The sequence below is a fragment of the Caretta caretta genome, chromosome 15, assembly GCF_965140235.1.
Source record: "Caretta caretta isolate rCarCar2 chromosome 15, rCarCar1.hap1, whole genome shotgun sequence".
Classification (NCBI taxonomy): Eukaryota; Metazoa; Chordata; order Testudines; family Cheloniidae; genus Caretta; species Caretta caretta.
This window is the reverse complement of record NC_134220.1, coordinates 28,380,338-28,395,847: the sequence shown is the minus strand read 5'-3', so window position 1 is coordinate 28,395,847 and position 15,510 is coordinate 28,380,338. Positions and strand designations below refer to the sequence as shown.

The following is a 15,510-nucleotide window of genomic DNA, read 5'->3' as shown; positions in this document are numbered from 1 at the left end:
TTCTAGATTTATTTGCTTGTTCTACTACAGACTATAGTAAACAAACTACTGCGTGCATACTCTTCTTAATATACCTGTGCTCTCTTTCAACATTGAATGTCATGGTAATCTGAGCGAGAATATCAAAGCAATCAGTAGAACCCACCAGGTTTCATATGGTTTCAAAATTATTTTGAAAGAAAATCACAAATTGGGCCAGGTTTGCCAAAAGGTGTATGCCCTAAAGGCCCATCAGCACTACAGTGATAACCAATTCAGGGATCCAAAATTTTTATCAGGTTATGGAAACATGAGACATCTATACTACAACTTTTAACCATATTAAGGCTCAGTCCCCTGACTCAGTTATAGTTTTAAAGGTAGGGGCTTAGTGAATCTTCCAGCCAACCTGGTTTATGTTTACAGTTTTCATTACAAAATATGGAACCCAGCAAGTTTTTTAAAGTTTTGTGTTTCAGTCAGTAAACATTTTAAATTAGCTCCTTTCAACTTCAATTAAAATCATTGAATTTTACTATAAAGTCTCATATGACATCTGTCTGTACTGCAGACATTTTTTATTTTAAAAATCCTATGCAGTGAGCATTTTAACATCTCTCAAAAACAAATATAAGTTGCCAAGATGCAAAGTGGCTACAAAATATATGAAAGAAATGACTTTTTCTTTAGGCCTTTGCTAACTAATTAAGAAGTTAAATCATCTAAATTTATAGCAGACCACAATGTCTCCAAACAAATGACATTTGTGTCCAAGATTTACCAAATACAGATTATACCAACAATAGACACTTTGAAAACTATAGATTTATAGATTCCAAGGCCAAAAGGGACCATTGTGATCATTCTAGTTTGACCTCTTGTATAACATCAGCCCTAGAACTTCCCCAAATAATTCCTAGAGCCGATCTTTTAGAAAAACATCCAATCTTGATATAAAAATTGTCAGTGATGGAGACTGTGCCAGGACCCTATTGATAAGTCTCAAGTTATAAAGCCTCTGAATTCCACTGCAAAAAAGAAATAATTTTGTAGCCAGTTCAAGAAATGCCTTCAGCATTGATACAATTCACTTACAGAACCAGCTGTTCGTTGTGGAATATCAGAAGTACTATTTTTACAGTTCACTCAACTTTCTTATCAATTATTAGTGAGTGAGTTGTATTGAGGAATGTGCACAAATGTTGCATTATAAGAGCAAGACCAAGCAGATGTGTCCATTTCTGTTTGTGGCAGATAAGGATTCTGAAAATGGCTAGAAGAAGTAAACCATTCAAGGTAGGGAATTTTATATAAACTGATGCTTCTACGAGCAAACCAGACACAACCTTTCTAGAAATTGCAGCAGCAAAGCAGTACATCTCTATATTATCAGTGTCCAAATGATAGTCTAATCTGTCAGGTTTCAGAGTAGCAGCTGTGTTAGTCTGTATCCGCAAAAAGAAAAGGAGTACTTGTGGCACCTTAGAGACTAACTAACAAATTTATTTATCTGAGCATAAGCTTTCAGGAGCGACAGCTCACTTCATCGGATGCATGCAGTGGGGAGATTTATATACACAGAGTACATGAAACAATGGGTGTTGCCCTACACACTGTAACAAGAGTGATCAGGTAAGGTGAACTATTACCAGCAGGAGAGCGGTGGGGGGGACCTTTTGTAGTGATAATCAAGGTGGGTCAACTGCTGGAAATGGCCCACCTTGATTATCACTCACACACACACACCGCTAGTAATAGCTCACCTTATCTGATCACTCTTGTTACAGTGTGTATGGTAACACCCATTGTTTCATGTTCTCTTTGTATATAATATAAATCTCCCCACTGTATTTCCCACTGAGTGCATCCGATTAAGTGAGCTGTAGCTCCTGAAAGCTTATGCTCAGATAAATAAATTTGTTAGTCTTTAAGGTGCCACAAGTACTCCTTTTCTAATCGGTCAGTGATTCTAAGAGGAAAGTAAAGAAACATACCAAAGAAAAGGAGCTGGGGAGTCCTACAAACAGTAGGTAATTCAACTTGATATAAATTGTGTCGGTTTGCAGGGAGAGTCCTTAATTTAGTTGAGAACTAAAAACTGGAAACCTTATGAACTAAAATTCAGAAGCTGTATACTTTATAAACCAAAAGATTTAAGCAGGTGTATGGATGCAAATCTGTATCTAGCAATCCTTAGAGATTTATGACCAGAGACCGTCAAGTAAGCAGTATTATAAAAAAGATTGAAATTTAGCAAATACTTTGTCATTAGATGTTCAGTTCTACAAGTGCCTTGCTCTACTTTGTTCGAAAAAGTAAATTTTCACTTGGTTAATCTTCTGACTTTCAATCTTTGAAGACTTGGGGACAGATCCTCAACAGGTATAAATCAGCACAGCTCCAATGATGTGAATTAGCATAGCTCTATTAACATCTGCTGAGAATCTGTACCATAATTATTTGCATATAGGAATCAGAGGTAGATTATTGTATAACAACACCAATATAAACCATTCAAGCAATAATTAAAATTTTTCTCCTGTTCCTCCCCTTGTTTCCTGCACAGAGACCTTTTCCTGAAAACTGAGGGGAAGAACCCAGTTTTAGTCTTCGATTAGTTAGATTGGTCACTTTTAGTGACCAAAGCTTTTGTCATTTGTAATGACAAGTGTCATTTTAATTGTTAAATTGATCTTTGCTTCAGCTAAGTAGCTCATGTTCTGATCAATTTACTTGCATCCCTAGAGATGTTCAGTTGGCTAGTTTGCCATTTGGATTCTTGAATAATTCTGGAATGAAATGTTGTTTCAGATGCTGCCTCAAAGATTACTGCTTTCATATTTATGCACAAATACCAAAAATCTGTGTGACTTTTCCTGTGTGGATAAGAAACATGTCTTTGGAGTCTTTTTCAGGTTTGGCTCCATAGTTATGATTTCTTTGATATTTGTGTGCTGAAATCATGTTTTAAAAGAAAATAGTAAACTTGATAAGTTGAAGGTAAGTGCTCCTTCAACTTACCCAGTTATGTTGAATCCTGCTCTGGAGCAGTGGAAAATCTGACCTATTGCAGAGATGATGAGGGTGATCTCTGTAGTCAGTTACTACTAATGCACCCTTCCCTCATCTGACGGATTACAATAATAAAGTATTAATGTGTGTTTTCCCTGTAAAATGCTTGTGGCCTCCCTGGTTGGTTGCAATGACAAGGGAATGTATCTGAGCCCAGGATGAAACTTTATTTTGTAGCTTTAAATGTTGTCACAGGCCATACATGCTTATTAAGCATGAGAAAAGACTACAAAAAGAAAAGGTACTCAACATTTGCTGAGAAGAAAAAGCATGAAATAATTGTTATAAAAATATTTTAAGGCTGACCTTACTCTAAAAATTAGTGTCTGAACAACCTAGCTTTATTAATAAATGGTCTTTCTGGTGCTTAGAAGGTGCCATTTAAAATGGGCTAATTCTGAACAATCAAACAGATTTTTAAAAGCTCAGTAACCTGTGGGCACTGCTAAATCAATATATGTAGCAGTCACTTAAGTGTATGCACATAAGATGTCTATTTGGTTAATTATCTCCCAAATCTTTTTAGAATAATCTTTCTTGTTGTTTGTAGATAGCATTCTAAAAATGTACCCTTACAGAAGATACACAAATAGCAAAACGAGGAATTTTTTAGAATAATGAAGATACTTAATGACATTTTTTTTCTGTCTGCAAAACGATATTTAAAATAGGAATTTAACATTTACTTGGAATTAAAGTTAAAAATACCCAATCACAAGTGTCAGAATAGTTGTGAAGAAATTTCAACTTAAATATTTGATCCTGATCATAAAAATACATAGCAACAAAAGTTGTTCTAATTCTTTGATCTTGCAAAAGCTTGTTTTTGATTTCTTCAGTGGTTTCTTTGTGTAACATGAGTTGATTAACATTTTAATAAATTTTAAAGCACAAATTAATGTATGTGTCGCACATATGCACTTTGTATCAGGTTTTATTAAAGCAGAAAAATTACAAAATCAATTATCAAAAACATTCTTCTGGGAAGGAAGAAGTTAAACTGTCCTCCAGCTGTTCAGACACAAAGGACACTTTAGATTAGCGGGTGCATAATTTTTGCTTATTTTTCACAGGTTAGGAATTAAATGGAATTTAAGGCACATGGCTTTCTATTCAACAGCAGTCCAGAGAGCCCTTCCTAAAAATCAGAGGGGTAGCCGTGTTAGTCTGGATCTGTAAAAGTGGCAAAGACTCCTGTGGCACCTTATAGACAAACAGACGTATTGGAGCATAAGCTTTTGTGGGTGAATACCCACTTCGTTAGATGCGTGGCTGGAAATTTCCACTACATGCATCCGACGAAGTGAGTATTCACCCACGAAAGCTTATGCTCCAATACATCTATTAGTTTATAAGGTGCCACAGGACTCTTTGCCACTCTTCCTAAAAATGTAACATTTGGGGGGAATTGTACTGTGACAGATTGTTGGACTGGGAGATCTGATGGTCCATGAGGAGATCTTTAAAGCCCTGCAGATCTGCGGATATTTACTTTAGTGGATCGGATGTGGATACAATTTTTGTATCTGTGCAGGGCTCTAGAGATCTTTCCCCTCATGAAGTTGGTCTTCTGAATTAAAAAGTTGGAGAGCTTTTGCTATACAGCATATGGCTTGGTATTGAGTTGCCCTACTGATCCCCCTTGTAAAGGTCTACGCTCAAAGCTGTTCCCATGTTGTTAAGGCTATCTGTGCTATATAATTTATTCGTTAGTATATAACGTTTTAACTGACCGAAGACAAGATGTTGAGTTTGGGCTGAAATTGAACTTTGATTTGAAAGTTCCACTCAATCAATCTAAACAGTTTGTCTTCTTTCACTTCCTTTCTTTTCTTCTTCCTCCTTGGTTTTCATTTCATATACATTAATAAGATAATGGAATAGTAATCTGTACTCCGGCATTCTCACTTTGAATCTCATGCTTTAGGTCCACTGAGTGAATAACTGTGTTTCAAAATAGATACAGACTTTGTTTATAGTCCAGAAAGGCTGGAGAGAGTTCTGAATCAATAGTGCTATACAGGAACTTATAGCTTAGCTAGGCACAATTATGTGTTTAAACCTCATCTGGCACACACTTTGAAGACGCTATTATTTTTGTAGAGCAAAAAAGCAAAACATATTTGATCTAAAAAGATCAAACTAAATGACATAGTGTTTGTCACAGTATCAAAGGAGAACCTAAATAATAAGTAGGTAATGATTCTTTTGTGTTGCCTGTGACATTTGTCTCGCAAGCATTTAAAAAACAGACAGACAAAAAAAAAACAAACACCCCAACAATATCTTAGGTGTTTAACCTTTGAGGGGAGCCACCTTTTCTTTGGAAGACCTACTGTTTAAAAATATTATGTTAGTTTTTAGAATTGGTCTTCATTAATTGTTCTTCCTCTTTGCTGCTGCTGTTTGTTACTTTCCATTTGAGAATTCATCCTAGTGAGTTAGAAGTAGAGAGCACTGTGCAGATACAAATTTTGTACCTGCATCCACTCTATGATCTGCAGACATGGTCTGTGGATATAAAGTGGGTATCCGCAGATTTGCAGGGTTCTAGTTACAAGCAACACATTTCCTGCATATAAAATTGTTTGACATTTTGGAACAAAATATTATAAAGTATGACAACCTCTAATACAGATTAATAGAGTATTCTACCACGGAGGAGAGCGAATACACAAAGCCTAGCACTTTAGCAATTTAATATAAACAGTATTTATTGTAAATGTATTATTCAGTGTAACGTATAGTTTAGTTACTAACATTCTTAGACTGGAAATATTGATATACAAAATTTACTTGCTAATACTTAACCATTAAAATGTATCTTTACTAATGTAAATTCTGTAAGAATTTCATTCATTTTTTTAAATGAACGCTTTTATTAGTAAGGCTAAATCCTGCTCACTATATTCAGGTAAAGTAGTTTCACTGACTTCAGTAGGTTGACTCATGAAAATGGTGAATATGACATGTCCTGAAGTGATTTATCTATTCTTGTTCATCAAATTTATAAAATTTATCTTTATCTTCCTATTTTATATTCTGTATGCCTATCCTGTAACTTAAAAAACACAAAAGATAAAAGGACTGCCTGTTAATATAATCACCGCTGCTCTTAACCCTTTCTCTCCTCAATAGCATGAGTAAAGAGAGAAGACAATATGGGCTTTGCATCATTCCTGTGGGCTAATAAATCCAAGGACCTATCACAGAAAATGCTCTGCCAGCAGCTCCCTCTTATTTCTATTGAGGGCATGCCAGCTCAAGTGACTCTGCTGATCTCAGATGTGGTACCGTGTCATATGAGGAAAAGAGATCTATTGTCTCTCATAGAAATAATGGTTTTCTGGCTTAGTACTTGGAAGAATTATCCAAACATTGCTTTCCATCAGGGTTACTTGATTTTGTTGTTCCCACTTTGTTTCACATTTTCTTTGGAAGTGCCAAGATAAAGACACCATTCTCCTCTTAAAAACATGTAAGATGTATGTTTGGTGTGACAGCAACTATCAGGGAGGAAGAGAACATGATATAACTGCAAACATTTGAAGCAGATGTAACAGAATAATGGGATAAAAGTGAAATGAATAGCAGGAAAAAAACTTTGCAGTGGGAGGGAGCTGTTGAAGTTAGAAAATTGGGGGAAGCTCTATCACTTGAAATGTTCTAAAACTGGAGAAAGCGCTACAAAATGTGCTTCAGGGAATAAGTGTGCACTTTTTGGGGCATGGACTTAAGACTTGTTTTCTTTATAAAAATATTCTAACACTTTAGATTGGCATTATGTTTCAGTCTAATATTTAGAAGTTATGTTACATGTATTATGTTGGACTTTGCTTTTTTTAAAGCATTTCTAATAAAAGCAGACATGTTTGCACTAGTAAATGTGACCTTGTTCTCCTCTTAGATTCTAACATTTGAGACTAAGAATCCAACGGAACTAGCTGAGCGTTTGCGTTCTGTATGCGGAAACCAGAGCAATGCCTATGCCCGTCTGCTTGAATACCGTTTAAATGCTTTGCGAGGACTCTGGAATGCCCAGCGCCAGCTAGCCTTGGAAGAACAACATGAACGGGAAAATTCTGGGGATGAAGAAACATTGGCCTTGCTCAAGCGTCAGGGTTTGTTACAGCAACCTGAGCAGGCACCATTTACTTCACGAATGGGACTTCTATTGGTCTTTCCTCTCATTCAGTCTCAAAGTAGAACAGACCCTTCTCTCTGTAACATAACTGCTGAGGTACTGTTGAATTGCCTTCGAGATTGCCAACCTTTGAGTTTGACTAAGGAACCAGCTGACTGTCTTAATGGAATTGAATCTTTGCTCTGCTCCTGGTTGGAGGAAACATCTGCCTCAGGCCAACAGATTCCATATAAGCAAAAAGAGAATGCTGCTGCTGCCCTTGTTGCCTTGGCCTGTGCAAGGTAAGAAGAATCTATATTAGACACATGTCATGGTTGATGATGGTAGCATGTGTTTGTGCTAAAGAATGGCAGAAATTATAATGTGGTCATGCTGTGGAAAAGCTTTTCATTTTACACTAACCAGTAGTCTCTTCATATTAAAAATTGGTTGGAAAAGATTAAACCAATATGAGAAATATAAATACTTAGGTCATGTGGAAGCAGAAATATTTAGGTTAGGACTGTCTCTTGTCTATGTGGTTTCCTTTACTGTGTTGAACTCCTCTGTAAGGATGGTTGACACAGGATACTAAACATTCTCTTCATCCTCTTTTAATAAATGGGGAAAGGTTTGTCTGACCTCTCCCTGTGCTCTGTGTCCCTGGTCCTGCAGCTTATTTGTCCTGGGCTTATATAGAGGTTGATGTACTGCAGGAGGTCTTTTTCATTCAATTGCCACTTTACATAGACAAGCCCTCAGAGGAAGTAGGTTGTGCTAATTCAGTTTTTCTTGGACAAAAAATGGTGTAGGCTAAGACTTTCAAAATTAATCTTTGTTTGTGGGTGTGTTTGTTTTTTGTCGGTATCCTACTTCACTTTAAAGGCTCCTGATTTTTAGAGGACTGGTGTTTAGCAATTTCTGAAAATCGTGACCCTCTAATGTACACCAAATCGCTTGTCACATCTGAAAATCTTGACATCAGTTTTTTAAATACTTCTGGGCTGAGATGTTATCTGCCAATTTTAACTGAATAAGGAGCAAAGGTAGAATTATAAACCCAAGAAATGTATGTTTTATAATGGAAACTAGCAAATGGTTAGAGAAGTGTTATCAGGTGATGTTGTAATAGGTTTCTTTATAAAGGCTACCTGTGGAAAAAGACTGATGTAGTTTGACCTACTGGCTTATAGGTAGACTGAATTTGAATACGAACACCATATTTTTTTACTATATCTTTCAAATTCCCTCTGCTTTGAATAATAGCCTTCTACATAAAGTGTATTTGGCCAGCTTTAGGAAGGATTAGCTGAGGTAAACTCATGATATTTTTTAAAAAATTACTTTGATCTGAACCGATTGATAAACTGGGCTCAAGCAAACAGTATGACTTTTAATAAGTCCAAATGTAAAATTATACATCTAGGAACAAAGAATGGGAGACTTTCTCCTGGGAAGCAGTGACTCTTAAAAAGACTTGAGGGCCATGGTGGAAAATCAGTTGAACATGAGCTCCTAGTGCGGCATAGTGGCCAAAAAGGCTAATGTGATCCTCGGATGTATAAGTAGGAATCCTGAGTAGGAGTAGGAAGGTTATATTACCTCTATATTTGGCACTGATGTGACAACTACTGGAATACTGTTTTCCATTCTGGTGTCTGCAATTCAAGAAGCATGCGATAAATTGGAGCTGGTTCAGAGAAGAGCCACGAGGTGATTAAAAGATTGGAAAACTTGCCTTATAGTGATAGACTCCAGAAGCTCAATCTGTTTTGCTTAACCAAGAGAAGATTAAGGAGGTTGGGGAAGAGATTTGATTCCAGTCTAGAAGTACCTATATGGGGGAACAAAACTTTGAGAATGGGTTCTTCAGTCTAGTTGACAAAGTTATAGTAAGTGCTGGGAGTTGAAGCTAGACAAATTCACACTAGAAATAAAGCACAATTAACCACTGGAACACCTTACCAAGGGTTATGGTGGATTCTGTATCACTGGCAATTTTAAAATCAAGATTGAATCTTTTTCTAAAAGATCTGCTGTAATTGAAACAAATTAATTCAGGGAATTCCTATGCAGGGTTACATAGGAGGTCAGATTAGAATACCACAGTAGTATCATCAGGGTTTATAATCTATTAGATGCATTAAATAAAATGTACGTGACAAATAACATAGCAACAATTGACCCCCAACTGGAGCAATCTGGCATATCTAAGTTATTATCAAAAGGCATTGATATTGTCTTTGTGAATTTAAATGGTTAAAAGAACCAAAATTAACTAGCATTGATTTGAAGATCATCTTCTTAGCTTGTCTTTGCAAAGTTATCTACATAATGCTACCTACAGTGTTATAAGAACAGGAGTACTTGTGGCACCTTAGAGACTACAGTGTCATAGTATTTCGAGTTTTGTGTTTACCTACAAAAGCTATGTACTCCTCCATACATTGGGCACCATTTAGAAAGAAAGAGGCCTTTGAAAGGAGACTGCTATTGATAATCCTCTTTCAATTCTGGGTGCTTCATTTTCCTAAGGATATAAAAGCAATGGGATGAATATTGTTTTAAAAAACTGATAAAAATTCTTGGGGGGAAATAGAAATTGAGCATTTCAAAGAGGGAATGCCAAAAGACTGTCAACCATTAGAGGCTTTTTCCAGGGCGTAGCACTACTAAAGTTTTGTACAAAACTAATGTAATCTGCTTTCTTAGTTTCTATATGGACCTGCAAGTTAAACATTTTGTAGAAGCTACTAAAGAGAGCCCCTTCAGTTGGGGAAGAACCCATTATAAGAAAATTTTGGTAGTGGTCTAAACAATTAAGAGATCTACTGTTCAACTTCTTTGACAAACACTTGCAAGTGTCAGAGTAACAGCCGTGTTAGTCTGTATTCGCAAAAAGAAAAGGAGTACTTGTGGCACCTTAGAGACTAACCAATTTATTTGAGCATGAGCTTTCGTGAGCTACAGCTCACTTCATCGGATGCATACCGTGGGGTATGCATCCGATGAAGTGAGCTGTAGCTCACGAAAGCTCATGCTCAAATAAATTGGTTAGTCTCTAAGGTGCCACAAGTACTCCTTTTCTACTTGCAAGTGTATACCCCAAGTTCTATTTCCTAGTCTTGAGATTTTTAAATTCCTGTTAAGGATAATCAATTGCGGAAAGTACTTGACTATCCCTTTGAAGCCTTCATTTGCAACACTTATAAACCAAATATAGTCCTTCAGGCTGCATAGACTTCATTATTGTTCTTAAATTATGAATAAAAAGAATCTAAGATGCTCTAAAGGTGATTCCCAGTTGCCCTACCTTGTATATTGTTTATGGAGCTGCCTGTGGCAGCTGATGCCCAAAATAAGAAGTGGATTCAGAGCTGGCAGTTAGATAACATCCTTCCCTCTGTCCTCTCTTTGTTTGTGTTACCCCAGAGTGGGGTGGAAATAATGCAGAAGAAGAATGCAAACAGGAAAGAAGTTGGCTTATTGAGAGTGAAAATATCATTGAGGTTTTATAACAAGTTGTCACTGGACATTGTGTCTTAAATGTCTGTTGTCCTTTGTTGCCTTGCCTACAAATTAGTGTATTTTCCATGAACAAAGACTTCTAACTCTTATTTTAATTATTTTCCTAGGGGATCACTGAAAACTTTTGTTCACACAGTCCATCTATTACAGAAACAGACAGACCTGGGATCCTTGCCTGTGGCTGATATATTGTACAGGTGGGTAATAACTTTTCTAGTTGTAGCTCTTTTGCATCAACCTTGAAAATGTGTAAATATTCAAGATAAAAGATCAGTCTCAAAATGTGATCCATCAACACATCCAAGACTTTATAGTTACTAAAATGAAAATTTGGAAGCCCTAGGAAAAATTGGAAATCTGGTTAATTGAGGAAGGATAATGATAAAAGGCTAATTCTCAAGGTATGTTAATTTTTTAAAAATTAAATGACTAAAGTTCCCTTAAAATGGCTTAGTTATGAACTGTAACATAGAGATAAGAAATTTCCGATTTGAAAAATATCTTTAATCTTAATTTTCAAGCTGGTTAATTGTTGCTTTTATTATTACTCTGAAAACATTTTCTTGCTCTGTATTCTTTTTGGTTTAAAGGTTGCTGCTTCTGGAAGGCGGGCCTGGATCTCCCTCCTGTTTGCTTGGGGGAAAACACATGGTATCTTGGGGGTTTGAAGATATGTTACCTGCACCTGATGCCAACAGTGGTTCCAGCTCTGAAAACAAGGGTGAAGAGTTTGTTTTATGACTATACTAACGTCACTTAAGAGGATCAGATATTTTTTTTGCATTGATAGTAGAGTGTTGTTTTTTTCTATATCTAAAGCTTTAGAATTTGAGAAGTTCTTTTTCTTTCTGTTGGAAAGAGTATAAAAGCAGTCACGAGGCATAACAAAGAGAACACATGGGGCCATATTTTTCAGAAGATAGCATAACTGGGCATCTGTAGGAACATGCAAGCACCTGTTATATCTGCAGACGCCCACTTTTATGCAAGAAGATGGCTATGTAGGCACCCAGTTTTCCAAGTTGCATATTCAAAAACAGACTAATGGATATGGACTTAGTTTTACAGGCAGCCTGTTATTACTGGGTCATCTTTGTAAAATAGACCAGTAGTACACAATCATGTAAACTTGATGGAGATGGGCACATGAGTGGATAGTGCTTCCTTTAGTTGCTGGTTTGTTTGTTTGGGTTTTTTTTGAGTAGGGGGTTAACTGGAAGAAACGAGTCCACTTTTATTAAAATTAATAAAGTTTTAGCTGGCTAAAGGGACGTTTTAAATCTGCATGTTCATGTAGTGCAATAGATTGTATCACTTTACTAAACACTAGCTATTGGCTTCAATGTATGGGTACAACTCAGTTACTGGTGAGGACTGAATGTCATTTTTAAACATGGCTAGTGATCTGGGGTATAAATTTAGGATACTATCGAGCAATATGCATAGCAGAACTCATTGATTTCAAAGGGAATTTTGCACAAAGATTAAATTGAGGATAGTTTTTATAACAGAACTTTTTGTTTTTTGTCTAATGCATTATTGTCACATTTAGCATCTGTTAATGGGAAAGTGATTAACTTTAGGACTGCCAATGTTTCTGTCCTTTCTCTTCCTTACCCATCCTCCTCTGCTCTCACTTATCTCTTTCTGTGCCTCTCCTGTTCTTTGCTCTGTATTTCCTTGCCTGCGGCAATTCCCACCACTTCCCTAATTATGTTGCTATAAAGATAAGCAATGAAATAGTTAATGTTGGTGTTGAAGTGTCATCAGACTTCAGTTGACATATCAGTGAGATCACTGGAGATGAAAGGAATTCACACCTCTGAGTCATTGTGTCAGCTTGCCTACAGACTCAGGAAGACAAATATATTGGTTTACACTCTAAACCTTGTTTGGAAGCTTATGTTTGCAACCATGAGGACTAGGAAGTTACTTGTTCTGAAAAAAAAGAAAGCTTAGATTCTGTGATCTGAGTATGTAATGTGGACTACCTAAATACATTAAGTGGGCTGGTTATTTGACATCCCTGCATTAATATTATATCTTGCATGCCATACATGTATCATTGCAGCCAGATTTTTCCATTCTCCCCAACCACCCTCTTACCCCCATACCTTTTTTTGCTTGCTTGTTAGTTTTCTACTTCTGACGTAGATGAGTTAAAAGGTTTGGTAGAGATCTCATCCTCCTTGATCAAAGATCTTTCTCTCTCAATTAACAAAGATCTGAGAAACAAGCGTCTAGATGTAAGAGCAATACTGAGTTCCACTAGCATTTACTGGCACCAACAATTATATCTTAAATGCACTGGGTTAGATTTTTTTTCACACAGTTACAGATGGTATGTTAAGGTTACAGTGGTGGTCTTGAGCAGAAAAGCGTGCCATATTCATAAACCTTGGGTGTTATCTCCCTTTCCAGTATGCTGATGTGTGAGCAACAGTAGCCTCCTCTTGATACCCTAGAAACAGGAGTTAAATCCTTCTATTCTTTTCAAGCAAAACCAAAGAAAACGGTCTTTTTGCTCCATTACAACCTTCAGAAAGTATTTAATAGAAAATTATGTTTAAAATGTATTGTAAGGAATAATTTTAGATTCTGGCAGTGAAGGTAAAGCATTTTCATCCGAAATGAGTCCTGTTGATGATGTCTTATTACTGAGCACGGTTAAATGCAGCGTTCTGACTTGCACCGTAGCCAGGCTTGAATAGTGTGCTGCCAGAAATGTGCAGGGGCTCTCTGATCCTGTCCTGAACTCTGAGCCAAAACACATGGGGGGTGTTAAGATTAGACCTTTAAACTCTGAGCCATGTTGCATAACAGCTAAGAAAGCAATACAGAGGTAGGGAACTTCTCAAGTGTATATCATCCATATCTGAGAAACCAGATCATTACTACCTGATGCCATTTTGCATACTTGATTGAGCAGCTGGGTGCATGTTACACTGTTCTCGTTCAAGTTGCTTGGAAGCGCTTCACATTGTTTGTACAATTTATTTCATATTTTAATATATGTACATTAGCAATCTGGGGAAATTGTAAATACACAGTTATGCATAACTGGGTACAGTCATGGTAGAGTGTCTGCTAAAATGGGGCATTGGTCCTTGACTGGTCATCTTAGAAGTGACTGTAATACAAATAATAATTTATATATAAGTATAAACTTTACCTCTTCTGACTAGAGAAGAAGAGGAGCTCTCATTGGTTTTCAGTCAGTGTCCTAAGAGCTGCAGTGACACATTCATTTTAGATAACCATTGTAGCTCTGCTGTCCGTAAAAGGTCTCCACTCAATGCTTCCTTCCTATTTCAGATGCAGACTTAGGGCGCTGTCTTGCAGCAGATGGACTTTATCTTTATACAACTAATTCAGTAGGCAGAGGAGTAAGCAAATTAGGATCTGGATTACATGGAACTTTACGGTAAGCCACAGTATTGTGATATTTCTGCCTTTGCAGATCTATTATCCTGTCTAGATAAATCTTTGTTGTCAGAGGACCTGATATGCATATGAAGCATCTAATATTTTGTTCACTAAATCATTTTTCAGTGATTCAGATTTAGTGATTTGATTTCCCCCCTTCTTATACTGAAAATTACTGCCGTTAAATATCTTCCTCGTCTAACATGGCCCATATTTTGAGATGTTTTCCTTTATAGAATATTGTAGGCATAAATTTATTCTTCCCTGGGAGCAGTTGACTGTGGCAAGTGGGACAGCCTCTGTACCTAGGGAACGAGACTGACTGAGCGACACCAAGAAGCTTCTCTTTCTCCTCCCCCCCCCCCCCCCCCCCCCCCCGGGTCTCTGATATCCGTTGGCCAGATGGATCAAGGGGAGCTCATTCACCAATGCTCAGCAGCTACCAGGATTTAACCTGTGTCAGGGGCCACGTGGAGCTCTTTTGACTCTGTTCCAGTACCCCCACCCTGAGCTAGGCCTGGGAATCTGGCCTGACTGGTACTGTGAGACTAGCCAGTCACCCATTCGGGAGTCAGGAAGGAATTTTTTTCTCCCATGAGCCAATTGGCAGAGGACGAAGGAATTTTTCCTCTTCCTCACAGTACCTTCAAGCCACAGTAGGCTGAGTAAGAATACGCTTAGTACCTAAATGAGGTACTTGGTTGAGTTATGAATTCATTCATGAATTCAACTTGCGGCCCTTTTCCAGTGGAGTTGAAAGGATAAAATGAATGGTTCCCAGAGGTAAAAAACCTGGGATTTTGGTGGTGGCCTTGGGCTCATGGGATAGGGTGAGTCCCTCATGGGTTGAGGTCCTGTTCCTTCTGTACCCTCCATCCCCCTCGTGGAGGGGTGGGTGGTTGGACTCGGAATGAGCTGAGCCCTGAGGAGAGCCTACCCCGAGTTACTGTTTATACAGTGGGGTTACAGGGCTCCTACATTGGAATCAATGAAATGCCAGTATAGGAGGGTATCGATGATGGGCAGGTAGTGCCCCTTTCTTGTGTTTAAGTTTAGTAAAAGTTGTGGCCTGCTGCTTAAAATCCATCCATCTCATTTCACCACCATGTCCGCATCAAACCTTGGTAGTTAAGAATCTATATCTCCTACGTTACAAATTTCAGTCCTGTGCAATTCACAATACAAATTATTAGCACAGATGTGACTTGTTCTCTCTTCATTCTTTCCTTGCTTATGATTCTTGAATCTTCAGAGTCTTCACATGCTTAAAACCACTATGTTAAATAGATGCATGGATTTGTAGCTAGGTTCAAATAAAGCTCAAGAAATGTTTGAAAAGGTGCAGCGTATTTAAAGGTTGTAATGTCTTGCTTTTTCCCCAG

The 15,510-nt window shown here is 37.4% G+C and overlaps 1 protein-coding gene across 7 annotated transcripts in view; it reads left to right on the top strand.

The window, feature by feature from the left end:
- Positions 1-15,510, top strand: part of HECTD4 (HECT domain E3 ubiquitin protein ligase 4) — a 124,891-nt gene that overhangs the window by 17,663 nt on the left and 91,718 nt on the right. For all 7 annotated transcript variants that reach the window (XM_048821605.2, XM_048821603.2, XM_048821604.2 and 4 more), the window contains exons 2-5: positions 6,959-7,476; positions 10,810-10,899; positions 11,293-11,423; positions 14,018-14,126. In XM_048821605.2, the coding sequence (XP_048677562.2) occupies positions 6,959-7,476; positions 10,810-10,899; positions 11,293-11,423; positions 14,018-14,126 (848 nt within the window). The remainder of the gene's footprint in view (positions 1-6,958; positions 7,477-10,809; positions 10,900-11,292; positions 11,424-14,017; positions 14,127-15,510) is intronic.